The sequence below is a fragment of the Pelodiscus sinensis genome, chromosome 5, assembly GCF_052426305.1.
Source record: "Pelodiscus sinensis isolate ZL-2025 chromosome 5, ASM5242630v1, whole genome shotgun sequence".
Lineage (NCBI taxonomy): Eukaryota > Metazoa > Chordata > Testudines > Trionychidae > Pelodiscus > Pelodiscus sinensis.
The window spans coordinates 24,589,570-24,616,494 of NC_143056.1; the positions used below are offsets into that span (position 1 = coordinate 24,589,570).

The 26,925-nt window shown below is 47.3% G+C and overlaps 1 protein-coding gene across 2 annotated transcripts; it reads right to left on the minus strand.

Annotated features, from left to right (window-relative positions):
* Positions 1-4,267: 4,267 nt before the first annotated feature.
* LOC142818183 (cholesterol 24-hydroxylase-like) lies at positions 4,268-26,925 on the minus strand. Of its 2 annotated transcripts, XM_075926593.2 has the most exons (15): positions 26,538-26,924; positions 24,084-24,161; positions 22,618-22,699; positions 21,815-21,888; positions 20,028-20,114; positions 18,874-19,012; positions 17,126-17,236; positions 15,711-15,861; positions 15,276-15,341; positions 14,254-14,326; positions 12,986-13,070; positions 11,727-11,837; positions 11,360-11,448; positions 10,745-10,811; positions 4,269-5,857 (listed from the first exon to the last, which is right to left on the minus strand). In XM_075926593.2, the coding sequence occupies exons 1-15, from the start codon at positions 26,663-26,665 to the stop codon at positions 5,696-5,698; spliced, it is 1,503 nt and encodes a 500-aa protein (XP_075782708.1). In that variant the 5' UTR covers positions 26,666-26,924; the 3' UTR covers positions 4,269-5,695. The 2 variants fall into 2 exon arrangements, with proteins under 2 accessions (XP_075782709.1, XP_075782708.1); XM_075926594.2 differs by lacking the exon at positions 24,084-24,161 and having other exon boundaries at positions 4,268-5,857; positions 26,538-26,925.

Below are 26,925 nucleotides of genomic sequence, written 5' to 3' on the forward strand. Positions count from 1 at the left end.
GGGAGGTGTGGGACTCCGCCGCCGCTGCGGCTTTGCTCCCGGTGTCCCTGGTCTGCTGGAGATGGTCCCCAGCAGACCAGAGGCACCGGGAGCAAAGCCGCAGCGGCGGCGGAGTCCCGCGCCTCCCCGGCTTTGCCACAGCAAGTTTGCCCCCAAGTTTGCCAGAGCAAAGCCTCAGAGGTGCGGCACCCCGCCGCCGCTGCCGCTTTGCTCCCAGTGCCTCTGGTCTGCTGGGGACAGTCTCCAGCAGACCAGGGACACCGGGAGCAAAGCCGGGAAGGCAGAGGGGTCCTGCGCCTCTGAGGCTTTGCTCTGGCAAAGCCGGGGAGGCGCGGGACTCCGCCGCCGCTGCCGCTTTGCTCCCGGTGTCCCTGGTCTGCTGGGGGGGGGCGCAGCTAGTGGCCCCCCCCAGCAGACCAGGGAGACATGGAGCAAAGCCCCGGGCCTGTGGTAGAGCAGGTGGGGCGCTGCCGGTTGGTCCTGCAGCACCGCTCCTTGGCACTACTGGACCAACCCGGCAGCACCCCAGCTGCTCTGCCCCAGGCGTCCCCAAGCAGCCGCTGCTGAAACTGACCAGTGGCTGACTACAGGAAGCCTCTGCCCCGGGCTTCCTGGAATCAGCCGCTGATCAGTTTCAGCAGCAGCTGACTTGGGGATGCCTGGGGTTCTTAAGTTGAATCTGTATGTAAGTCAGAACTGGCGTCCAGATTCAGCCGCTGTTGAAACTGATCAGTTTCAGCAGCAGCTGAATCTGGACGCCAGTTCCAACTTACATACAGATTCAACTTAAGAACAAACCTACAGTCCCTATCTTGTACGTAACCCGGGGACTGCCTGTATACAATTATTTTTATGTTCCTTTTGATTCTTCCTTGTCTTCTCCGTGGTCCAGCATCATCATAGACCAGGGCTACTCAACTTAGGAAGCCCCGGGGGCCACAGTGATACATGCTGAGGGCTGCAACTTAAGTGTGGTTGCGTATACATGCAAATATATATGCAAATAGCTTCCTTCACAAGGATAGGAATGAATACAAAGATTAAGGCAAGACAACACAACACACAGGTCCTATTTAAGTCCATTCTGCTGGTATTAATAAAATGCAATATTTACCCGATTTCCACCCATATAACAGCACTTAATGAGCAATAACAGTCCAGAAATGTACCTACTAAAACGCATACAGAAGACCATTATATTGACTACTTTTTTGTTTTGTCTCCCACCTGAGGGCCATGTGTTGAGCCCCGCATAATCCCAAACTGCATCGCAGGCCACAAACGAACAGGCTGTGGGCTGCATGTGGCCTGCGGGCTGCATGTTCAGTAGCCGTGTCATAGACTAATTGCCACGCACTGGAAGCACAGTGTGTCATGTGACCCATCTAAGAACTCTACCCCTCCACCAATAGGGATGAGTTCGAGCCCCATAGGACTCTCCCTGTGCAACTATACTGCATTGGCATTAACCCAGACCTAGGGTACCATGACACTGCAACACTAGGTGTCCAACCTCAATTCAAGATGAGATCCAGGATCCAAGACCTATTATTTTGCAGTATAGATGCAGCCACATTTGACTCAGGGCCAGGGAGTCATCCAGAACTATTCCACAATTTCATGGGACAACTTCCTTAATCCTCTGAATGGATGCTTATCGGTTCCAATTGACTGGTAATTGGAGTGGGCTGGAGCAGCTCTCCAACTGCGGTAGGCAGAGGGCTGTTTCAGCCTTGCACAGGGCCTGCTGCACACAGGGGTTGCTCTTGTCTTTGGGAAACCCGGGGGCCAATGTCCAGAGCAGCCTTTCTCCATGGGGAGTTCAGCCTGCTGGGGACAAGGGCTGCTCCAGAGGGGGCTGAAAGTCGGCGGCAGCCCCAGTGTGACCTAACATTAACTGGTTAACTGATTAATGGGAATTTACCCATTCGTACTAACAGAAGTGGGTCCAACAAAATGTTACTTCAACACCTTGCCTCAACCCTAGACAAGTCAGTGGCAGTCAAGAGCCTAACTCAAGGCATCCCAAAGTTGCCCAGACCACTACAACTTTTATTATACAAAATACTGTATGAATGTATTAGAGAGTGCTTGGACGATGAATGAATGGTACTGAGAGGTGCCAGCCTGAGAATACAGCAACAAAGGGCTGAAGAAGGTGTCAGGTGCCAGTGCAACCAAAAGGTGTCAAGTGGAGAAAACCAAGTACTGGAGGTCCACCCTATGAGATCACTGACGAGCACCTGGCAGCCACCCTGGAGACATCACCATGATGCAGCAATTTCCATAGACTGGTATAGGAAGAAATTCCTATAAGAACTGGACTAAAAAACTATGGAATCAGAGTCCAAGGTTCTGCTGCCAGCCTACCAGGAGCTTCAGATGCGCATCTGATCAGGACTTCGCTCCCCACTACCATCACTTGTGTACAGAATACCTGGCCAGTATTCTGTCACAAGCAACTTCCAGGCTGGTAAGTATAACAAATACACAGAACCTGAATGAATGGATGAATGAATGTTTATATGTATAAGGGTTAAGTAGTTAAACAACGTTGTTTGCTTCTATCTTTTCTTTATTTTTTTATTATCTTTACAATAAATGTGGCTTTTTGCCTTATCCCCCTCATAAGATCCTGCTTGCTTTTATTTGGTACAACAACTGTACATGCACATTTATGTAATGTATTTGTGTCAGAAGATCAGGATATGGGCAGTCACACCAAGTGGTCGCAGCAGGTGTCAACAGCCAGGAACTGAAGTCGAAGGTTATGGATCAGAAGTCGCTAGTATGGTTTCCTGACAGGTATTTTGCTCCATCCAGCTGCATGCGTTCTCCCCTCTGTATGTGGTACTGGCTCTGCACAGACAGCCCATACCACAGACTTCAAAAGAGTCCCCAAAGACCACAAAATCACATAAAGATCAAAGGCACCAGGCCAGCTTTATTGTAAACAAAGTACAGTGACACTACCTGTTAGATTCTAGAGGATACTAAGAATGTGTGCCTGTGACAATGGATACAGTTCAGTCGGTGACAGGAATTCGTCATTGCTGTCTCAGTTGGACAATGACAGCCCAGCTAAGATTTTTTTTCATGCAAAGAAGATATGAAGAAGTTACAAATCACTACTGTCATATGACGGTGACCCATTGTCTTGTACATGGTGGTTCGCCCAAAACAACACTATTTATCATGGTCATTTTAGACTCTGTCCTGGGCCTAGGTTGTTATGCTTGTTAGTGGTGGGGAGTATGTTGGTACCAAAGTGTTTCTTCACGAGGTGTCCTGTTACCATCCCTGTGGAATGTGCTTCCAGCTTGTGCCTAGTACCAATTAGTTTTTTATGTCATCAACCCCATTCACACCAGATTCTTTGAGCAGGAGCCTGCCTCTTGCTCATAGTTTATCTTTGCTTTATATTAGCAAAGTTTTGACCATTGTTGCCTCGTCCTCAGGTCTCACACCAGGCCTGTGATATTTAGGCTTATATTTCACGCCTCATCTAACTACAAGGGTCAGGACTAGAGGCAGAGACCAGGTGCCCAAGCCAAAGTCAGAAATCAACAATACGAGCCAAAGACCAGAACTGGGTGACCTGGAGTAAGGCAAGGTGGGAGCACAGCTGGAACAAGGAGCAGCAATGCAGAGGCAGGACTTGGAGCAAGCTGAGCACAGAAAGGAAGCAGGGGTTAGAGTAAGCTGAGCACAAGCATATGCACAGAGGAGCCAGTGAATGGCTGCTGTTTGGCTTAAGAACAAGCCTGCTAGCTTCCTTAGCCAACCAGATGGGGTGAGCCGTCAGATGGTCTAGCTGATGTTGCCCAGCTGTGTTCACTAGGCTGGCAGGAAACTGAGCAAATGCAGGTCCTTATACCTGACAGCATACGTATCTTAGGACATTACTGAAGGGATAATGCATCAATGTGATAGGCCAGATTATCATGCCCTAATTTAGGGGTACGTCTAGACTACATGCCTCTGTCGCCAGAGGCATGTAGATTAGGCTACCCGACAGAGTAAAATGAAGCGGCGATTTAAATAATCGCCGCTTCATTTAAATTTACATGGCTGCCGCGTTGAGCCGACAAACAGCTGATCAGCTGTTTGTCGGCTCAGCGCGATGGCAGGGGAGCGTCCAGACTATCGCGCTGAGCCGACAAACAGCTGATCAGCTGTTTGTCGGCTCAACGCGGCAGCCATGTAAATTTAAATGAAGCGGCGATTATTTAAATCGCCGCTTCATTTTACTCTGTCGGGTAGCCTAATCTACATGCCTCTGGCGACAGAGGCATGTAGTCTAGACGTACCCTAAGACAAATAGTACTTTGCCCACCATGAGTAGTATCACTGAAGTCAATGGGAACTCAGTGTAAGGGCATGACAATCTGGCCTTACAGGAATATCATATCACATCTTGTCTTCTGTTCGTGTTAACTGGAAGTGATAAGAAACAGAGTTCAGCTCCAGTTGTCCGAAACTCCCTTTCATCCATGTTCTTCATCTATTAATTATTGTCTATTTCTAAACAATAGCACTTGCCCAGGTAGTTCTTCGCTCAATAGAGACAGGCCATTCGGAAGCCAGTCCAGTTGAGTACTTTTTGAGGCATGAAGCATCCAGCTAACTTCAGCTGTAGAACTAGTATAGGGTAATGCACAGCTAAGACATAGGACGGTGTGTTAACTCAGCAACGTGCACTGGGATTGGAAAGAAGCACAGTATGAAAGTGATAAAGTCAGACAAGACAGGAGCTAAGGGACATTTTTTTGGCAAAAATGCCAACTTAGCAATATAGAAATGTTTTAGAATTTCATGGAGGTTTTGTTACATTACTTCAACTGAAAACAACTAAAAAGAAAGTTCACAAAAAACAGAAATGTTTCATTGAAATTTTGAAAACCAAACATGTCAATTTTTGGTTCAAAATAACTTTTCATTTACAAATTTCCCTTAAATTTATTAAAACCCAAACAATTACAAACATTAAAAACGCTTGAAATCAAAATATTTTGTTCAATAATTTTTTTATTTTTTGAGATGCCAATTTAAAAAAAATCATTTTTGCTCATTCCAAAACAATTTTTTATATAATTTGGAATTGACAGCAAATCAGTATTTGCACAGCTGTAGGACAGACAATAGTAGTAGCCTCTAGTCCCGTCTCCTGCATTAGATTTCATATATTGAATCATATTCACTGCAAGAATAACATGCATTACTGCAGTTTAGAGCATGGACGGGGAAAGCAATTTGGATGTAATAAAAATGAACCCAAACTTTCACCCCCAACCTCACACCAAAACTGCTGTACAAATCTATCCACTGTTTGTTTTACTATTTACATGCAGCTATGCCTAGGAACATATGCCAAAATCTTGGTTCCATTAAACTCAGTGGAAAATCTGGACTAGGATTTAGGCATTGTCACAAGTGGCAGAGTAAGAGATGATATTCTTATGGCTTTTCTAAGTCTGATGAGAAACAAGCAGGACCTGATCAAGTCTGCTTTTTGCTAAGCTTCAAGATTCAAATAAACATCCAAACTGAAACTCCCAAATTTCTCCTCAGTAATTATGGGGTGAGCTGACAACATTTTCTATATAGCACCCCGCAGAAGTGACTATAAAAATCTCTAAAATCTGGGAGGAAACTCAACCACAATTATCACTGACTCCACCCTTCCCTAATCCCATTATATTTGGGACCCTTTTGTAATGTTTCGTGGCTTCAATCTGCACGTGACACCATCTTTTGGCCTAAAGGTTCCCGTATCCGCAATTTCAAAGCTCTGTCCTGGCACCAGCTGAAATTCAAACCTCTGAAGCAGTTTTGCCATCACCACTTTAGCCTCCATCTGTTAGGGAGAAAAGAAAACTTTAAATCAGCAGATGTAAATGAGGCTTTGGCAGGAACGATTTAAATTTAAGACACTGGGCAACTCTGTAAAGTACGGAGCTTGAAAAGGACACAGACTACGGTATTACTGTAACTCTGTAAGGGAGAGAGCTGCCCCTGTGAGGGGTGTCCTTCAGTCACATGCAGGTTTCACAAACTGGACACACACGACAGGCACAAAGCTACGTCCGTTGGTTTAAGTTCCAGGTCTGACTTGGAGAAAAGGTTATTGATCAAACCACTTTAAGGCAGTGCAGGTATAACAGCATTTAGATGAGCCCCAAGCATAAACTCAGAGTGAAGGTCCCACTGCCTGACTCCAAGCTTCCCCTCCCCTCAAGGCCAGCTCCATCCTGGAGTCTCATATTCCTCCACCCCAACCCTCTGCCTCAGCCGTGTGCCTCCTCCCACACTCAGAACCCTTTGACCCCAACCCTACCACATACATTTTGTTATATGCACCAATATGAAGGTGATCCACACTGGTGGACATGAGAATATTCATTCTGCTCAGGGTAGGAAAAATTAGAGGCAACACTGGTTCTCACCAGGCAAGCCCTTCCCCACCCTCCCTGTGCAAGTCTGTTCTGGCTTGTGCTCTCCCCACCACTTAAGTCTGTGATGGCTTGATCATTCCATCTGCGGTAATAGTAGTAGTAGTAGTAGTTCCCATAGGGCCCCCAGACTCATTGGCCTCTATGCCTTCAGTAGCTTATGGGTTAGGGTACATACCCATTAGCCGAACCGCAGCGAGCCCCACTCGCCAGCTGCGCTGTCCGGTGATCTGCGCATGCGCAGATCGCTCAAACCCGGCTCTTCCGGGTTACAATCTACTCGCCACAGGTGAGTAGATCGTATTATTTTTTGAGCCCTGCCCATTAGGGATGTAAAATTTATAAAGTTAATCAGTTTACACGGCTTGAACAAGGACATGAACTGGATGGGTTGTTACATTTAACACCCATCGGGTACTTACAGAATACTCTATTAGCCTCATTTAGCATGGATACTATAGTTAACAGGTTTTTTTCCCCTCCATGAAAGCTCATGATACTATCTACATATTTTTTGTTAGTCTCTAAGGTGCTACAGGACTATTGTTGTTTTTAACGTTTTTTTAGTTATGGACTAACACAGCTACCCCCCAGAGAGATTTAAAGTTGAGTTAGTGCTCCTGAAGTGTGTTGGATTAGCAGCATGGGAGACTGGAGAAACAGAAGATTCCACACAAGAACTATAAAGCAGGCAACAGCAAGGCAGTTTTCACAAACATGCATGAGGACAGATCCGGGCATCCCACTTCTAAGGGGAAGAGGCCAGGTCAGTAGTTTTGTCTCTAGGCCAGGGATTCCCAAACTTTTTGACACGGGGACCAGTAAATCCATTTACGAACTTTTGGAGGACCGGTAATGTTCATTTGCATATTTGCATATTCAGTAATCAAATGATGAATATTCAAATAAGTTGTTTCTGGTCCTCCCCAAACCCCCAGTGCCAGCTTTAGCAAAGCTTTTGATATGGTCACCCACAATATTCTTGCCAGCAAGTTAAGGAATATGGATTGGATAAACGGACTGTAAGACAGACAGAAAGCTGGTTAGACCAGGGTTTCCCAAACATTTTACAGGCAGTCCCCGGGTTACGTACAAGATAGGGACTGTAGGTTTGTTCTTAAGTTGAATCTGTACGTAAGGCGGAACTGGCGTCCAGATTCAGCCGCTGCTGAAACTGACCACCAGTTCTGACTTACATACAGAATCAATTTAAGAACCCCAAGCGTCCCCAAGTCAGCTGCTGCTGAAACTGATCAGCAGCTGATTCCAGGAAGCCCGGGGCAGAGCAACTCTGCCTCGGGCTTCCTGTAGTCAGCGCTGGTCAGTTTCAGCAGCGACTAAATCAGGACGCCTGGGGCAGAGCAGCTGGGGTGCTGCTGGGTTGCTCCAGTAGCGCTGCTCCTCGGCACTACTGGACCAACCCAGCAGCACCCCATCTGCTCTGCCCCAGGCGTCCTGATTCAGCCGCTGCTGAAACTGACCAGCAGCGGCTGAATCAGGACCAGAGCAGCTGGGGTGCTGCTGGGTTGGACCAGTAGCGCCCAGAGCGGCGCTGCGGGACCAACTGGCAGCACCCCAGCTGCTCTGCCACAGGCGTCCGGAGAAAAGCCTCGTCTGCTGGGGAGGGGGGGCATACTAGCTGCGCCCCCCCAACCCCAGCAGACCAGGAAGACACGGGCGGCAGACCGAGACGCACCGCTGTCCCGCCGCCTGGGTCCTCCGCGGCTTTGCTCCCAGTCTCCCTGGTCTGCTGGAGACCAGCAGACCAGGGAGACGGGGAGCAAAGCCTCTGAGGACGCCGGCACCGGGACAGCCGCGGGGCGTCTGGGCTGTCCCGCTGCCGGCTTCCCGCGCGGCTTTGCAAAGTCTCGGGGAAGCCGGCAGCGGAGCAGCCCAGGCGTGCCTGGGCTGCCTTGCTGCTCTCCCCCGCCCTCCTCCCCAGCAGCTTTGCAAAGCCGCGGGGGGGCTCGGGCAGCGAGGCAGCCCAGGCGCGCCCCGTGTCCAGCCCAGGCGCGCCCCGCTGCCCGTGTCCAGCCCTCATTCCGGCAGCCACTTCTCTCCCCCCCCAATCTTCCCCAGCCAGCCTCCAATTCCCCGGTCCAGTGCTTCCACCGGCCTCCCAGTCTCCCCAGCCTGCCCCAATTCCCCGGTCCAGTGCTGCTTCCAGTGGCCAGCTCTCCCCTCCTCCTCACCCCAGAATCCCCTGGCACCTGCACCTTCCCTTACCCTGCACCCTCCTGGTGTCTCCCCCTTTCCTTACTGCCCCTGCCCCCTTTGCCCTCTTTTTCCCTAATACCCACCCCCTCAGCCCTCTCTGCCCCACCCCCTCCTGCCCCTCTGTGCCCTTACACATGACTTGCTCCATCCTGGCCTTCCTCATGCCCACCACTTCTTTCAAGCCTCTCCCAGCACCTCCTCCTCCAGCCCGCAATGCCCTTCCCCTCTCCTCTCCTCTCCCAGCATCACCCTGTCCCCCCTCCCACTGACACCTCCCCTCCTGCCCTTTTCCTCATTGTCTGCACTTGGCCCCCTTGCATTTGTCTCTTTCTCCTGCACCCCTGTCCCTTGGTGCCTTCCCCTCCGCCGCTGCCGCCTTGCCACCCAAGCCCATTCCCTACCTTCTGCCTTCCACATTGAGGGGCTGGAGGACGTGCTCAGGCCCCGGAGGCTGGTCCCAGAGGCAGCGTGGCCCCGCCACGTGCCTCTGAAGAGTTTTACAATCCCGGGCCGTGACATCACGTTACGCCCGGGCATCCTCCCCGCCCACGTGCAACGCCGCACATGGGCAGCAGCAGGCAGTGAGGAGGAGCGGCGCACAGCGGGGACGCTCTGGGGGCGGGGTGGGAGGACATGCGGAGAGGGCGGGGCCTGGGTCCGGACCCGCTCCAGGCAGAGCCGGGGGAGAGACCCAGCTCCACATACTGGTGGAGCAGGGCCCCCGGCTCTGTAACTCGCCGGCACTTCCGGGTTCAGGGGTGTGGGGTCCGAATCGGCCTAAGGCCGGCCCTGCTGGCAGCCACCAGCCATGCTGAGGCCCGGTATTTTTTCCCCACGGCCCAGTACCGGGCCGCAGCCCATAGTTTGGGAAACGCTGCTCTAGGCCTCTGAGCCTCGGAATGCCTACTGCAGTGGTCCCCAACCTTTTGGGGCTGCCAGGCACCCAGGGCGGGGCCACACATGCGCTGCATTCCTGGGGCCACCGCCGCTCCTGTGCTGCATGGCCAAGGGTGGGGCTGCCCATACGCCGTGCGCCCGAGGCCGGAACAGCCCATGTGTTGCGTGCCCGGGGGCAGGGCCACCACCTTCCATGTGCTGCTTGCCCGGGGCCAGTGCCGCCCCTGGCTGTGTCCAGACTCCATGCCTCCGTCGACGGAGGCATGTAGATTAGCCAGCTCGGAAGAGGGAAATGAAGCCGCGATTAAAATAATCGCGGCTTCATTTAAATTTAAATGGCTGCCCCGATCTGCCGATCAGCTGTTTGTCGGCAGATCGGGGCAGTCTGGACACGATGCGCCGACAAAGAAGCCTTTCTTCATCGGCACAGGTAAGCCTCATGAAGCTTCTTTGTCGGCGCATCGCGTCCAGACTGCCCCGATCTGCCGACAAACAGCTGATCGGCAGATCGGGGCAGCCATTTAAATTTAAATGAAGCCGCGATTATTTTAATCGCGGCTTCATTTCCCTCTTCCGAGCTGGCTAATCTACATGCCTCCGTCGACGGAGGCATGGAGTCTGGACACAGCCCCTGTGCCACGCGCCCGGGCCGGTGCTGCCCATACGCTGCACGCCCGGGGCCAGCCCCGATCACTCAGTGGGAGACAGAAATGGCCCGACGGGCACCATGGCGCCCGTGGACACTGCGTTGGGGACCATTGCTTCAGCAACACGGCACAGCATTTACCAATGAAGCAACAGTTAAAAGGTGTTCAGCTTAACGAAGAGAAGTTTAACAGGTGATCTGACTGTACCAGGAGCAAACATTTTGACACAATCCAATAGCTGGAAGTTGAAGCTAGACAAATTTAGATTGGAAATAAGACAGAAATCTGTAATGGACAATGTGATTAACCACTGGAACAAGTTACCAGGGGCCGTGGTGGATTCTCTATCACTGACAGTTCTTAAATGAAGACTGGAACGTTTTCTAACAGACCTGTGCTAGGAACTATTTCGGGGGAAGTTCTACGGTCTGTGTTATACCACAGGTCAGACTAGATGATGATACTGGTGCCTTCTGGCCTTGAAATCTATTAAAAAGGTGGGATACACCAAAACTTCAGCGGCATGCCTACCTGTGCAAATATCTGTCCAATACAGGAACGAGGTCCCAAAGAAAATGGAAAATAGGTAAAATATGGCCTATAAAGAAAAAAATTACAACATTTATATTGATGGCTGCACTGGGATGAGAGAAGCTGGCTTATAAGGCAAACATGTCATCAAAACTGTCATTTCAATTGCTTAGGAATAATTTCTTTACATCTCTTTAAAGGACCATCTTCTTAACTTAATAGCAGAATGTCTATCTTTGTTCCCATTTCCCCACCTGTTGTATGGGGGAAATGATACTGTCAACTCCTGGGGGCAGGAGCTGTCATTTATTATATATTTGGACAGTGCCAATGAAATGGACCCCATTCAGATTTAGCTTTTGGGTGCCTCTTCAGTCTAAATGTTCGTAATAAGAATAATAAATAATAATAACAATAATAACTTCTTTTGTAAAGTGCTTTGAGATCTGCAGATAAAAACCTGCTATATATAACACAAAATTATTATAAACAACAACACTTGGGTTCATATCTGAGCAAAATACTACAATAATAATCTCATATATTTCCTGTTAAAGCTCTTTTCATAATAGTTACTCAGTAAGTTCTGGTAACATGGTAGTAAAATATACTCACTTTGGTGTATCTTTTCTAAATCGGTCCGGATTAAAAGTCAGCGGATCCTTGAAAAACTTTTCCAGCCTTCCCATGATATACGTGCTGAACTGCCAATAAAATGTGTGTTTACATTACTTATGAGATGCACACTGCTATAGCCTCTATGATGGCTCATGGGTACAAAAAAAGTTCTGATTTGTCTCTACTCAAACACTTTGCACCACCCCTGCTGGACTACCACACACTAGCCCCATTCACACTTTGCCATAACTCTCCCAAAGTCAATGATCTATGCCAGCAGAGAATTCTGTCTCTGCAGTGTCTGACTCCATTGTGGGCGTGGACGTACAACCTCCTGGGTTTTGGATGCAGTCACCAAACTCACAATTAGAGTAGTGTTTGCTGGAATTCTGACACCTTCAATGACATTTTCCTTTCCTGTCCAACGTACAGTCCCTGGAACTGGAGGGTATAATCGGAGGGATTCTTTGAGAACCTGTGTCAGTACAGAGTAACAAAGAGTTAATTATTACAACATGGGAGAAAGGGATATGTCATCAATTCTTCCCCCATAAACTTTCCAATCAGGTAACTAATCAGGAGGGTAAAGTTAGAGAAGTTGATGGCTAAGGAAACAGGATAACTAAACACAGATCCTTCTGCCCTTGTTAGTGTCTTGCATGTAAGGAGACCACTATGAAAATAATAATTGAAAAAAAAACCCAACAACCAAAAGCAGCAAGACTAAGGCCTGGTCTACACTACAGCAGAAGGTCGAATTAAGACACGCAAGTTCAGCTATTTTAATTATGGAGCTGAAGTAAATTTATCTTAAACTGAGTTTCACACTGTCCACAAGACAGGAGGCCAATGAGTGCAAACACTCCCATTGGCTTCTCTTACTCCTTATGAGGAGCCATTGACAGCCGTGTAGGCGGGGGCGCCGATCGCGCCTTCCACCTGGGGCACCAGCTGCCACAGCCGGCCTCATGCCGCTCCTGGGAGTTCATGCTACAGTGCTAAAAAGAGCTGTGTATGATCAATCAAGTAGGAGCTCAGTGTCTAAAACCTGGTCAGTCACCTCAAGTCAGACTCTTTGGGCTATAAATCCATGTTGTCAAAATAAGGGCAGAGAGTCACCTGAAACATATTGTGAATGAGAAACCTAGTTCTGTGGTGTGATAATTAAATTAAACGGGCAAGAATTTTTGTGCAATTTCAGAATGAAAACTCAAGAACATCTTTTCTGTCCAAATTATGCTATCGCCCCCATGCTCAAAATACCCGATTATTTATCAGAGGACATATACTATCAGAATGAATTGTTGCTTTTGCCTGTGTACTATTAAGCTTGTTCAGAGCCCCTAATGGCCATGCTGTGATAAGGCAAAAGTGCTGCAAAACAAAGGGGGAGGGATAGCTCAGTGGTTTGAACCTTGGCCTGCTAAACCCAGGGTTATGAGTTCAATCCTTGCAGAGGCCATTTAGGGATTTGGGGCAAAAAATTCATCAGGGATGGTACTTGGTCCTGCTATGAAGGCAGGGGACTGGACTCAATGACATTGCAAAGTCCCTTCCAGTTCTAGGAGATAGGCAATCTCCATTATTATTATAAGTCCCTGTGGCCTTGTTCTTCTACTGTACCTGGGACAAGTACTCAAGCTTCCCAAGATCTTCATAGTCAATGTCCCTCTTGGCTCCAATAACCTCATCCACTTCAGCATGAAGTCTAGAGGTGTAATGAAGGATAGGCTGTAGTTATCAACACACATTTCTTGCTAGGCCAGAAGAACAGGGTATTTTTTGTTTTTGTTTTTTGTGTTTTTTTTAATTGTTCATATATTGAGCCTAATTATCCTTCAGATTAAATGTCTACCGATTCCAAAGGCTGATTGCCTGAGCACATACTCCAGGATCAGGGCCACAGTAATATGTATCAAGTACAATGCAATCCGATGGCATACATTTCATCTGTAGATAAAACCTGCTTTGTACAAAGGCTTCTAAATAAATCACTTAAATAACTGCACTTAGCCCGGTCGCTGAGAGTTTTGTTTTTTCTTTTTGCTGATTAGAGAGCAAGGCAAAGTTTACAGCCTGCTCTCGTTCCTGGCCACCTAGGGGAGAGCAGAGGAGGAAGGCACACACGTTGTAAACTTTGCTTTCACTCCCTAGTCAGCAAAAAGAAAAAAGAAACACTCAGTGACCAGGGTAAGTGCAGCTGCAGCCCCCTTGCCCAAGATGTCACCCTTGCCCCCTCCGCACTCATCCAATCCTCTGCCTTGAGCCATCTCCTCATACTCCCCAATCTTGACTCCTGCAACCCCATCCCCAAGCTCTAACTCCTGCACCCTCTACACCCAAACCCCCTGTCCTGAGCCCCCTCCTCATAAACCCCAACCTTGACTCCTGAATACCCTTCCCCAGCTCTAACTCCTACACTTCCCACATCCCGACTGTCTGCCCTGAGCCTCGGCCTCATACCCTGTGCCTTGAGCCCCTTATACACTCCAACCTTGATTCCTGGACCCCCACCCTCCACCCCATGTGCTGAGCCCCTCATACATCCAGCCCTGACTCATGCATTCCCATCTCCAGCCATAACTCCTGCACAACCCACACACCCGAACCCGCTTCCCTGAGACCCCTGCAGTCTACCCCATCCTTAAATTTCTTATAGGTACTGTTGTATGGCCAAACATCTCCCTCCCACTCCGACCCTTAGCCTCTCCACAAATGGGGGCAGGTTGTAATAGAACAGTACCTGTAAGAAATTTAAGTTCCTCTCACCCCAGGTTAAGAGCAATGCCAGGTAAATCTATTAGTTATGAATAAAGGCTGGATGGGGGACAACATGCACACCCTGAAATGTGAGCGGCTGACCTTGCAAACTAAGCATGTACTATACATACCTTTCTACTATTTCAGGTTGCCGCCCCAGTTCCATTATTGTAAATGATAATTGATTAGAAGTTGTTTCATGACCTAAAAATATTGAGAATTTGTTCAAACAAATTACTATTCTATACATAATCAAGTGCAGCAATACAACTGACCAGAAAACCAGAGGTCAGATCGAGGCCTCTTAAAAAATTACTTTAAGGTTGTGCTTGGCACCAAACAAAGGAATCCATACAAATGTTGAGATATGCATATGAGACTCTCAACAAGCATATTAAGCTGCAGATCAGACAAATTATTTCTTGTCCTACTTTTAGTGAATAGGTAGAACAGCTGATCCAATCTTCTTCACAGCAGCCCTTAACATTCCTGAAGATTATCAGGTCCCTCCCTCAGTTTTTTCTTCTCAAGAATAAACACACTCATTTTTTTAAAACTGTAGGTCAGGTTTTCTAAACCTTTTATCATATAGTAAACGCTTAACACATGTTTACACAGCACAGTTGATATACTGCAATTTTTCTTTAGTGACCATTTTTATGTTGTGCATACAATTCTTATATAGTGCAGCTGACAATTCTTATATAGTGTACCTGGTCGTAGGATGGAGTTTGGGTGAAGGAGGGTGCTTGGGACAGGGGGGTTGGGCACGGGAGGGTGCCAGATCTAAGCGGTGCTCACCTTGGGCGGTTCCCTGAAAGTGGCTCCCTGTGCATGGTGTTGCTAGTGGATGTGTGGCCCACCTGTAGGTGCTGCCCCACAGTCAGCACTCAGAGGGTACGGGGACAGACCACAGAGTCACCTACCTGCACCTCTACAAGGCACAGCAGGGGAGGCCTGAGGTTAGCACTCCCGATCTCACCCAAATTGGTATTATACCACTATAACTTACAATAGAGTTACCCCAGAGTCTACACCTAAGTGAAAGAGAGAATCAAGCCTTTAGTAACTCTAATTGTAGACCACTCTGAGAATATGTATTCTTTTCAATAGCTTTCTACATGATGTGTCAGAGAATAAAGTAACTACAAACCAGCAACGAAGAAAGTGACAAAGTTATCCAGAATATTTTCATCATCTCTAGTCTCTTCCTGAGCTCCTGCGATAGGAAACAAAATAGTTATAAAAGTTCACTTTGCTCTTTTAATCACATTTTGGGAATATGAAAAGCGAGGGGGCTAGCAGGAAGAGCTCAGGTCATCACTTGAACTCCCCAAGTTCTGATCTCAAATGAACAAAGAGGATTATGTTAAACTCAGAAAGGAGCAAATCTCCTGGACAAATTCCCACTTGTAAACAAACTCCTATAAGGATCTTCAAGCACTGTCTGAACATGTTAGAGAGAAGATTGAGCCTCAAAGTTCAGATCAAGAAGTGAAACCCCACATTTTGGGTGTATTTGGATCCAGTGTTTAGCCCTGCCAAACAATTACAGAATACTGAAATCAGTGAATGTTGAATCTCCTACCTTTCAGGATTTGAGTCAGAATATCTTGTGGAGCATCCTCCCCATTCTGCATGGCCTCTCGCCTCTGCTCAATGCATTCCTTTCCTGCACGGCGCAGCAGTCTCACACTTTCCCGGATCTCCTTTATCAATTTTTGTTTTCTTGGCATGTACTGAATATAAAATTTACTTGGTCATTTTACTAGCTTTACAGCATAAACCAAAGAGGTGTGGAGACTAGGACTTGTCAAAACTGTTTTTAATAGGGTTTGATTAAAAGTTAATGATGTTTTTTTTTGTTAAAAATATTTGCTCTCCCATGGAAAATTGTGATGTTTTTCATTGAAAGACCAAATACTTGAAAAACAAACTATTTCAATTTGGATATGCTGCTGTAACTGTAATTCAGTTCAGCTGCCTCATGCACCATTGCCAAGAACTTCCAGGAAGCATCAAAATGCACCCTCTCCAACAGGATAGTCCAAGGTGCATCACAGGAGATGTATTCTAACCAGGGAATCTGACCTATAGAGAAAAATGGAAGCATAAGGCATCTGAACTTCAGCTTCCATGATGCACTGTGGCAGCATTTTCAAATAGGGTTGACAGATGCTTTAACCAAAAGTACCGAACAACCCCCCACAAAAAGCGGGAAAAAAATTTGTTGAAAAAAAGGGGGAGGAGTAAAGTTATTAAGCAAAAAAAATTTTAAAATGTAAAAAAAACAGCATGGCTCCTTTAAGAAAACGAGGGGCTGGGCTCTGCCTCTCCTAACAGGCTGCTGACGGCCATCTTGCCTCCTTCCCTGCTCCCGGCCAGACAGCTCCCCTGCAGAACCAGGTAAGCAGCGGAGGTCTGGGCCCGATTGTGTGTAGGGTTGCCAGGTGTCCGGTATTGATCTGGACAGTCTGGTATTTTCGCCCCCTGGCCGGGAAAAACTCAAAAATGACTGGACATTTTAAGTGTCCAGTATTTTCTGGATTTTTTTTACCGGACGGGAGCCGAAAATACCGAACTGTCCGGGTCAATACCGGACACCTGGCAACCCTATTTTCAAATTCAACTAGTTCAGTTTTCAGTTGAAAAGTTTTGATATATGAATTTTTTTTCAAAGAAAAAAACCCCCTATTTTCTAAACAGTTCTAGTAAGACAATGGTCCTTTTTTCAGACACATTTATGCTTCTATTCAGAGAATGGGGGGGAGGGGAGAATAATAAAATATTGTATTCAGTGCGTGAGTTTCTTAAAGTGCTAGTGAAATTTTCTTTCAGAGAGGAAAGGAAAGTGACACAGGAACCATCTCAATCTGTTGATCCTTTTTCTATTACAAATGGGCCCAAACACATAACCCCAGCCACCTATGCTCACCAGTAAACACGCAGTGATTATAGCTTCACCATAAAGAGAACACAAACTGAAGTGAGATGCCTACAGACCTTCACAAGTGGGACACGTATCTCCCTCATTCCTTTCATGACCATGGTCACTGCATGTGGGAAAGGTGTCTGGTCATTGTGCAGTGCGTTTAATTCCACACCAAAGGCCACCTGAGGATATTGAGAGCAAGAGGCAGCTATCTGCTGATTAAATCCTTCTGCTTATTGCATCTGTAATTAAAAAACACATGAATAGACCCATACCCTGTCCCTATATCTTGCTGGTACTTTAGGATTAGATCCTGCCTGGAGGCACAGCCCTGAGCAAAGGATGGTATGTAAAACCCAGAACCAGCCCCTGTGAGAAAGCGTGATTCAGAGACACCCCTCTATGTCACACTATCTTCTTTAAATCCCCAGAGGGATATATGCCTATATGAGTTAAAAATCACACCTCCTTCACTGTCCACACAGCCTGAGTGTAACAGCCCATGAGCAACATTTTCAAAATACGCCAAAATTCTATATTCAAAAAGTGCACAGGTAATGTAGGGGCTTCTAAAGTGGGATTTAAAACACTTATGAAAATTCTACCTTCCATTCCTTACTGCACACCAGATTCTGCTGCCCTTGGACAGGCTGAGTGGAAACTTATTCCATGTAAGGATGATAAAATGTGATTATCTGGCTAATCGTATAGTCGGTACAATTTGTATTGACTATACGGCTAGTTGATAAGCACCTCTGCAGAGCCGCAGTGGAGGTAGCTCCAGCAGCTAACTGACCAGTACTGGCTTGTGCTGGTTCCGGAGACACCTGCGCTGCGGCTCTGCATTTTAAATGTAATAAGAGCTTCTGGGCCCTTACAACATTTAAAATCTAGAGGTGCAGCAATAAGTGCGAGCGGGACTGCTTGACCCCGGCTCATGCTGAGTTTAGCGCCCCATTCGTAGTGGACAGGCTTTGCCACTGAGAACAGAGACTGGTCCAGCACCAGTCTCTGTTGATGGCAGTGGCTGCCACAAACAAGGGTTGCTTGGTGGTAGCAGCTACTGTTTGCAGGGGGGGCCAGCTTCCTGCAGAGGAAGTGGGCGGAGGCAGGGGAAGCAGGTGGCATCCCAGAGAAGGTACTGGGGGAAAAACAGCTTTTAAGCTAGCTCTCCCCAGATACAGGCTCCTGTCCCCCTTCCTTGCTGTTTCTCATAGAGGCAGCAAGGGGGGATGCCGCAGAAAGTATGGGGTAAGTGAAGGACTGTATGAGTCCCTGCTTGCCCCCTGCTTCCTGCGGCACTTCTGCTTTTGAAATATACAAGAGCCCCTCAGGTAGCTCTCAGTGGGAACAGGCACAATCGGGGACTGAAGCAGTCATTGCTTGCACCATTTCCCGCTGTGTCTCTGCCTCCCTTGTCCCCTGCAGAGATGGTGCTGGGGCAACTGGCTTTGCTGGCTACTGCCTCTTCTCCTTGCTGCCTCTCTCTGATAGCGGCAGCAGAGGGCAGGAAGTGACTAGTCAAGTCGACTAACCAATAAGCATTTGCTTATCAGATAGTTGATTAGTCACTTATATCCCAAATTCTGTAGTAGTTACCTTACTTCCCATTGACTTCAGTGGGTCTAATTATGGAACATGATTCGACTTTTCCTTTGTATGGGTAGTAGTCTCTCCCCCGAAATTAGACTGGCATTCAGGGGAAAGATTTCTATTTCATAGCTACACTCCCCTGATTTTGGTCTCGTGTATCTTGGAATCTGCACTTCAAGTATTCTCTGTCACACGCAGTGAAAAAAGGAAGTCAGATCATTTGTACCTTCGCAATAACATCCAGAGTCACTCGGCTCATCATGCTCATTACGTCCAATTCAGTTTCTCCATCTGCTTTTTCCTCTAGCTTTTCCATCAGCTCCTCTGCTTTTTCATTAAAGGTTTCCATCAAACCAATCAGGTAGCTGGACAATTGAAAAAATATTATCGATGGAGAATCTTTGTTCTGAGAATAACATTTTCACTTACTTTACAAAGGAAAATTTAGAGAATAACCATTTTCAAATTATATTTTAAACTACCTGCATACATTTTGCATATGAAAAAATTCCTAACTGTCAGGGTGGTCAAATATTGGAATAAATTGCCAAGGGAGGTGGTGGAATCTCCCTCTCTGGAGATATTTAAGAACAGGTTAGATAGACATCTGTCAGGGATGGTGTAGACAGAGCTTGGTCCTGCCTTGAGGGCGGGGGGCTGGACTCGATGACCTCTCGAGGTCCCTTCCAGTCCTATTATTCTATGATTCTAAGATTTTTTCCAAATTAAAGAAAACAGTGGCTATATAAGCATGAGAGAATTGGCAAAATTCTCTTTGCCCTACCTCTGTGGACTTCAAATCCTGTTAGAGAGAATAATAACCATCAAACAAATCACTTTCAGAGCAAATGGTTGGATTCAAAGTCCACTGAGGTCAATTGGAAAGACTCTCACTGGATCAGACATGAAATGAAACATAGACTTAGCTTTCCCTCATGCACATGCAAAACTAAACAAAAAACCTATGGACTAAAAAAGATGTTTCTCTGACAGGCTGGAAGCTAATGAGACAAGTGTTATTTGATGTTGTTTTTTAGATACTTGAGTGGTGCTCAGATTTCAAACAGTGCAATCGCTAGCAGTCTGCATAGTGAACTCTGTAAAAACTGCTGCTGCAACTATTACCATTGAATTTACACAGATGTAAGTGGGAGAACCTAATTCATCACTATTTGCTGCCTATGCAATTTGATCAATTATGATTGCCATGAGAAAATGCATTACACTTTGGATAAAATGAGAATTATACACTCAATGACCTCAGCCTACTTCTAAATTTAGAGTAAGTGTGTGGCGGAGAGGGGGAGAGGGGAATTTGAAACATTTTAATAACTCTCTGGAAACAATAGGGATCTAATCTCATACAGAGATTTGCCTTACATTCGGCTGAAAGCTGGATCCATAATTCTCCGTTGCTTGTGCCAGTGATCATGGTTAAGATCAGTTACTAAGCCATTCCCTAGAAATCTAACAAAAAGATGAGGATTAAGGAAAAGAAAACGTTTCTGCTGAGGGATTTGCTATGAAGTTTTCAATTCTTTAAAGCTAGATGTATAGCAGCCTTTCTCTATCTGCCCGAACTCTCATTAGCCTGTGAGGCTTTATAATATGGCAGTATTATAAAATATGTTCTTTTCTGAGGAATCATCAACTTAGTCAAAGAACATTGTTTCACTCATCCCACTGGAGGAGGAAGCGACTTTCAAAGACATCTGTATTTGTACAGTAGCTAGCACAACTTGGCCTTGATCCATGATTGGCAGCTTCTAGACAATGCCACCCAGGAAATAATCATCTGAAGTAACACATTATATGTTTCAGTAGATCATATAGGGCAGGACAATCCCCCCCTCTATGATTAAAACAGCAGCTGAATGGCCCTATGCAAAATGGGAACAATTCAATAATATAAAGGGCAACTAGTGATTGACTGATTTTTTTTAAATAGTCTTTTGCAAACTTTATCTGCTTTGGGTTCAGCTTACAGAAGCCAAATTGTTCTGAGGCTAGGTGCATCCCCATGGGGGAGGGATATGAAAGATAAAGAATTGCCATGCATACTTTCTATTGTTCCACTCGCAGGCGGGAGAACCTTTTTTGGGTCGGGGGCCACAGACCTAATCAATTGGGGGGCACATACAATTGAGAAGCAAAACAAACTAAAAAGCACAACCCTCCTTGATCTGACCCCCAAAGTGAGAAAGGGAAAAAACCTCACAGAGGTGGCCCCCAACTGAGGAGCAGCAACAAAAAAAAAAAAAAAAAAAAAAAAAAACCACTCTCCTAATTCCCCTCAAGGTTCAGTGTGTGGCCTAGGGCCAGATTAATTCTTCCAACGGCCTGGGGTTAGTAGATTTTGTCGAGCCCCCCTAGTCTCTGGAGTGGGGTAAAAGATGGGGGATTCAGTATGCTGGAGGAGGCTGCCAGGGAGCAGGCTGGGGGTAGGAGTGCAGGGTCTGAGCAGGAGGTAGGGTACAGCAGCAAGTTGGGGTGAGGGTGTAGGGTCTTGGTGGGAGAGAGAGTGCAGGAGCAGGCTGAGAGTGGGAGGCCGGGTCAGCGAGGGAGGGAGGGTGCAAGAGTGGGCTGGGGATGTGGGGGATGGGGTTTGGAAGAAGGGGAGGGTACAGGTGTGGACTGGAGGTGCAAGGTCTAGAAGGGAGGGGAGGGCGAGAGGGGGTAGGAGATTGAGGTACCTCTCTGACACAGAGCCTGCGGGTCAGATCCAGCCCATGGCTTGCTTTCTTGCCTTGATCGGTCCCATGAGGTTTGGGGTTCCCCTTTCCCCCATGCAGCAGGAAATCAGGGCCCGTTCTCCAGTCACAGCACTGCCACGTGGCTCGAGAGCCAATGCTGGCTCCCCACGATGGGGTGGGGAAGAGTCCTGAGTCTTACAATCCAGATCAAGGCAAGCCATGGGCTGGATCTGACCCACAAGCTGTAGGTTCCCCACTTCTGCACTAGGAAGGTACTTGTTTCTATGTGAGTTTCATCAATATAATGGGTACCTAATGTAACGGGGGCCATATGTCCAATTGTGATTGGAGTTGAGCCATGGAAGCCAATTTAAAGTCAAATTTAGAACAGATCAAAGCAAATTTATTCCTTTCCTCCCCTTTTATTCATTTCTAATTTAGTTTTATCACATATTGTTTTCAGAGCTGGCCTACCTCGTGCCAAATATGGTATAGAGACTGCTATATGTTTTTCGATCCTTCGGGTACTGTGGCATTGTCAGGAACTCCTAAAAACAAATCCCCCAATCAGGAAATGTACAGTGCAATTAATTTCCCAGACTGTAAAAAGTCACTGAAACATTCAATACTTTCTTTATGTTATTAAAAGTCCTCAGATAAAGGCTCCAGAAATCATATAAACTTGCCCACAAGCTGTTAGGAACTCACTTGTCTGCCACCTAGAATGACTGTAGATCACTTGGCTCCCTCATCTGTACACTTTCAGAACTTAAGAATTCTTTGTGGTCCAGAACACCTTTCCTCCAAGGATCTGAAAGTACTTTACAAAAGTTGCACAAATCTAACACCACTATTATTATTACTAATAGAAATGTAGCCGTGTTAGTCTGGTCTTGCTGGAAAAAAAAAAAAAAAAAGACAGGACTATGCAGCATTTTGAAGCGCTGCATAGTCCTGTCTTTTGTTTCACTGTTATTACTGTGATTCAGAAGGGGAAACTGAGGCACCCAGCAGTTATTGGACTAATTTCTGAAAGTGCTGAACACTTGCAGCTTTCATTGACTGCAGCTTTCATTGACCGTAGGTTCTGTGGGCATTTGCCACTTTGGAAAAAAGATGTCACAATTGATTTAAATTAAAGCTATGGTATAAGTCAAATGGTACAGAATCCTGGCATCCTGGCTCCCTAATCTTATACCTCAAACACTGCCCAAAACCCATTCATTTTGGAGAAGGAGAGACAGCAGCATAGATGGAGAGGATGATTCACACAGTACCTTTACTCCTTCAGGACTCAGAATCAAAAGCGAGACTCTGTGGAAAGCATTAATACGCACAATGGGGCCATACTCCTCTGCCCTATAAGAGAAAGGACAGAGAAGAATTATAATGCAAAATAATACATCAATCATGTGTGAAATGAAAACACTCTCAAATAGGGATGTAAGTGGCTAGTTGACAATCCAATAAGCATAAGCTTATCGACTATTGGATAGCTTATGCTTATCGGATAGTCTATTAGTGATGAGACTAGTCGCTTTGCCCCTCTTGTTGCCTCTATCAGAAGGAGGCAGAAATGTGGGCGAAGCAGGAGTCCATGCTGGGGGGAGCTGGCTCAAAAAACAATTCCGCTCAGCACTGTCTCTGCGGGGAGGTGGGGAGGTAGAGGCACAGTGGGAAACGGTCTCCGCTCGCGCAGCTTCTGCTGTGTCTGCTTTTGAAATGTACATTTCAAAGGTTCATGTGCTGCAGGGAGCGCAGGGCCAGTGGGAGAGCTGGGGTGGTCCTACGCTCCCTGCGGGGCTTCCTTTTGAAATGTACATTTCAAAAGCAGAATTGCAGTGGGGCTCTTGTAGATTTCAAAAGCAGAATCGCAGCAGAAGCGGTGTGAGCGGAGACACCCTTATAGACTAATCGAATAGTGGATGGAAATCACATCAACTATTTGATTTCTCAATTAATCTAAATGTAACGTCCCTACTCTCAAAGGAACACAACAGGGAATAATGAGCACTGCTACTATCACACCTACGTAAAGTAGGCATGTTAGTGTGCAGTCAGTCATTCACACAATTAACTGATAAGCCTAGGCAGCATGGGGGGGAGGAGGGGAGAGGAGGCAGCACTGCAGGGGGCCAGGCAGGAATCAGTGCTTGGGGGGTTTAAAAGCTGGCTCCCCATGAGCACCGGCTCCCATGGAGACACCTGCCCTCTCCCTCCGCCCTGCACTGCTGCCTCTGATGGAGAGGCGGCAGCGCAAGGAGTGAGGAGGGCAGGAGGGAGCGGGTACACATGGGAACCCGGCTTCCAAGCTGGCTCCCTGCACATATCAGCTCTCGCGGAGCTGCGTGCTCAACACACTGCTGCTTCTTTATCAGAGGCAGCAGGAGGGGGCAGGAGGGAGCCAGTGCTCACGAGGAGCCATCTTAAAAGCTCCTGCCTCTCTCCCCACCCCCATGTATAAACGTGTAACCACTAAAAAAATGCAGCGGTTACACCGTTACACAAATATACATTAGTTAACATCCCTAATGTAAAGCATTTACAGCAAGACCTTTGTTCTGTTCTTGACTCTGTCAAGACCTGTTGAGTGACTCTGGGAAAATCGCTTAATCTCTTTTTGCCTTGGTTTCCCAATTTATGATGAAGATTAATGATGCGAGCATGTCCCTACCTCCTGCATAATGCTGAGTGGTTGAGCAGTCCAATAAAATAAAAGAGTTATTGAGAGATAACATCTTACCATTGTATGAAGAGATCATGAATCAATTCATTTCTTTTGAATAGTCGCCAGATGATTGGCAGATGTCCCAGTATAAAGCTGAAGAAAACAAAACTTTCAGTAGGAGTAGGCTCTTAATAATGGCTTATTTTTAATCACATGAACAATGATTCAGATCAAAGGGCTACAAGGTGAGAGGGATGTGGAAGTGTAACCATTTATACAGATAACTGATGAGCCTGGGTTCATTGATTTAGGTGCACGGTTACACACAACCCCTCAACTCCACCCTGCCGCCTCTGTGTGAGAGGCAGCAGCACTGGGGGAAGGCACGAGCCAATGCGTGCAGGTAGCTGTCTCCTAATCTGGCTCCACACGCATATCAGCTCCAGCAGGGCAGCCTGTCCCTGCCCCCACATTGTTGCCTCTGTGTCAGGTGGGAGCTGGTGCACGCGGGGAGCTGCAGGGAGCTGGTTTAAAAGCTGGCTCCCCACAGGCAGTGGCTCTGGAGAACCGACTGCCCCGCCACATGTTACTGCTGAAACTTTCAGCAGTTACAATTTTACGATAATAAAAACATTTTAACATCCCTACAAGGGAAATAGAATACTCATTAAACTGGCTAACACCTCCTGTCCACAATAATGATACATTTGCTTATCTTGGTATGTACTAGCATGAGACACTTATCCAAAAGAATGTCAGTTTGGAAAGACATCTATTTTTCCATGTTTTCCTTTATTTTTTGTATGTGAAATAAACCATTGACGGGATAAGCAAAGATGTAAGCCATACAAGTGAGAAAAATGGCACAAACCCCTAATGCAAGCACTGCCTTCATGGCCTATTCAGCAGAATGCCATTTTGATCTAACTACAAGCAGGATTATAACTGGACTACCCCTAATATTATTTTGTAGATTCTGAAAGGGCAGACATGATCATAATTGTAGTTACACAACCAAACTTGATATCCTTGCATGCCTGCTTATGCAACAGAATGCTATTACTGCCTCTGCTCACATGCTAGTACATGCCCAATTTACTACTGTACACAGGGCCAAAGGTAAGGTTAAATAAACAACCTCAATACCACTACATGGGTTGTTTCTCCTTGTGATAGCAATGTCACTTTGGAGTTACAGGCCTTTTTACTACTGTTCATATCTGTTGATACTTGTTGGGTTTTTTCTGTTTTTGTTTTTTGTTGTTGTTATTGTTGGTTTGGGGTTTTTTGTTTTTTTTTTACCAAACCAGAACCTGCACAGTAATGAAGGAAAATGCTGTAACAGGTGAAACTATTAGCATCTGCTATGATCCAAATATTTCTGATATGGCCAAGGCACCGGAGAGGGCAAATTTGTTGTCAATCAGGGTCAGTTTAAAGGCAGCGTATTGATGAAAACAGATCTTAAAACATAACTGGCACAGTAGCCCTGAGATAAGAACAAGGAGCCAGAAGTTGCATACCCAAAGTGGTCCCTTAGCTAGTGTTTGATGTTTAGGACAATGGTAAGAATGTTTCTGGTACACAGAGGAATAAGAACAGGCTGATGGTGGAAACCAAGGATATGTCTACACTACCCCGCTAGTTCGAACTAGCGGGGTAATGTAGGCATACCGCACTTGCAAATGAAGCCCGGGATTTGAATTTCCCGGGCTTCATTTGCATAAACTGGGCGCCGCCATTTTTAAGTCCCTGCTCGTTTGAACCCCGTGCCGTGCGGCTACAGGCGGCACAAACTAGGTAGTTCGGACTAGGCTTCCTGGTCCGAACTACCGTTACTCCTCATTCCACGAGGAATAACGGTAGTTCGGACTAGGAAGCCTAGTCCGAACTACCTAGTTCGTGCCACGTGTAGCCGCGCGGCACAGGGTTCGAACGAGCAGGAATTTACAAATGGCGGCGCCCGGTTTATGCAAATGAAGCCCGGGAAATTCAAATCCCGGGCTTCATTTGCAAGTGCGGTATGCCTACATTACCCCGCTAGTTCGAACTAGGAGGGTAGTGTAGACATACCCCAAGAGACCTACATCTACTGCCAGGCAGCTCTTCCATGGATTATGACCTTGGTCAAGTCATTTACTTAACGTCTTAAGATCTCAGTGTTCCCGTCTAGGGATGTGAATGGTTAACCGGCAAGAGTCACCCTTGCTGGGTGATGCCCACCAGTTACAGTTAACTGGTAAGGGGCAGAGCAGCCCTGCCTAAGCTCATTTAAGTGGTTAAACATGACAGAACTTACATCCCTACAGGTCCCACAGCAGCCCCTCCTCCTATTTCTTCACTAGGTCAAACGGTTGTGACATTAGCAGGAGAGCAGGGATCCTGGCACCAGGCAGGTGCGACGGGAGGACCCGCTCCCCAGGGGACCAGGCAAAGGCGGCTGGGGGCTGTATGTGTGGAGCGACTGAGATGCCCGAAACAGCAAGATCCCTCCCCTCCCCCGCGGGGCAGGCTGCCCCCCCCCCTTACCTCTCTCTCGGGGCGCCGGGGATGTGATCGTACTTGGCGTGGGTGGCTGCCACGTAGCAGCAGTAAAGGCCGAAGGCCAGGAGGCAGAGCGAGAGCAGGAGGAGCAGCAGGGCCCCCAGCCCCTCCATAGCCGGGGCCGGCTCGCTGGGCAGCCCCCTCTGGCCTCTTGGCTCGGCTGGGCCGGGCGGTTTCCGGCTGGCCGGGGGAAGGCAGCAAGCCCCGCAAGGCGGAGCTTACCCAGCCCCGGCCCGCGGCCGCCCTGCCTCCCGGGCTGGGGAGCGTGGAGCAGCCTGGCCGCGCGCGGGGGAGGGTGCCTGGGGCTCGCTGCTCGTCTCAGCAGCGGGCGCGCGGGGAGCGGTCCGCGCAGGGCAAGGGCGCGGGGAGGTGA

Coding starts and splice junctions, on each gene's coding strand:
- LOC142818183 (XM_075926593.2), bottom strand. CDS start 26,665: ATGGAGGGGCTGGGGGCCCTGCTGCTCCTCCTGCTCTCGCTCTGCCTC. Junction 15,862..17,125: donor TACGTGTCCCACTTGTGAAG/GTCTGTAGGCAT, acceptor TTTTATATTCAG/TACATGCCAAGAAAACAAAA. Junction 5,858..10,744: donor TTGGACAGATATTTGCACAG/GTAGGCATGCCG, acceptor TCTCCCTAACAG/ATGGAGGCTAAAGTGGTGAT.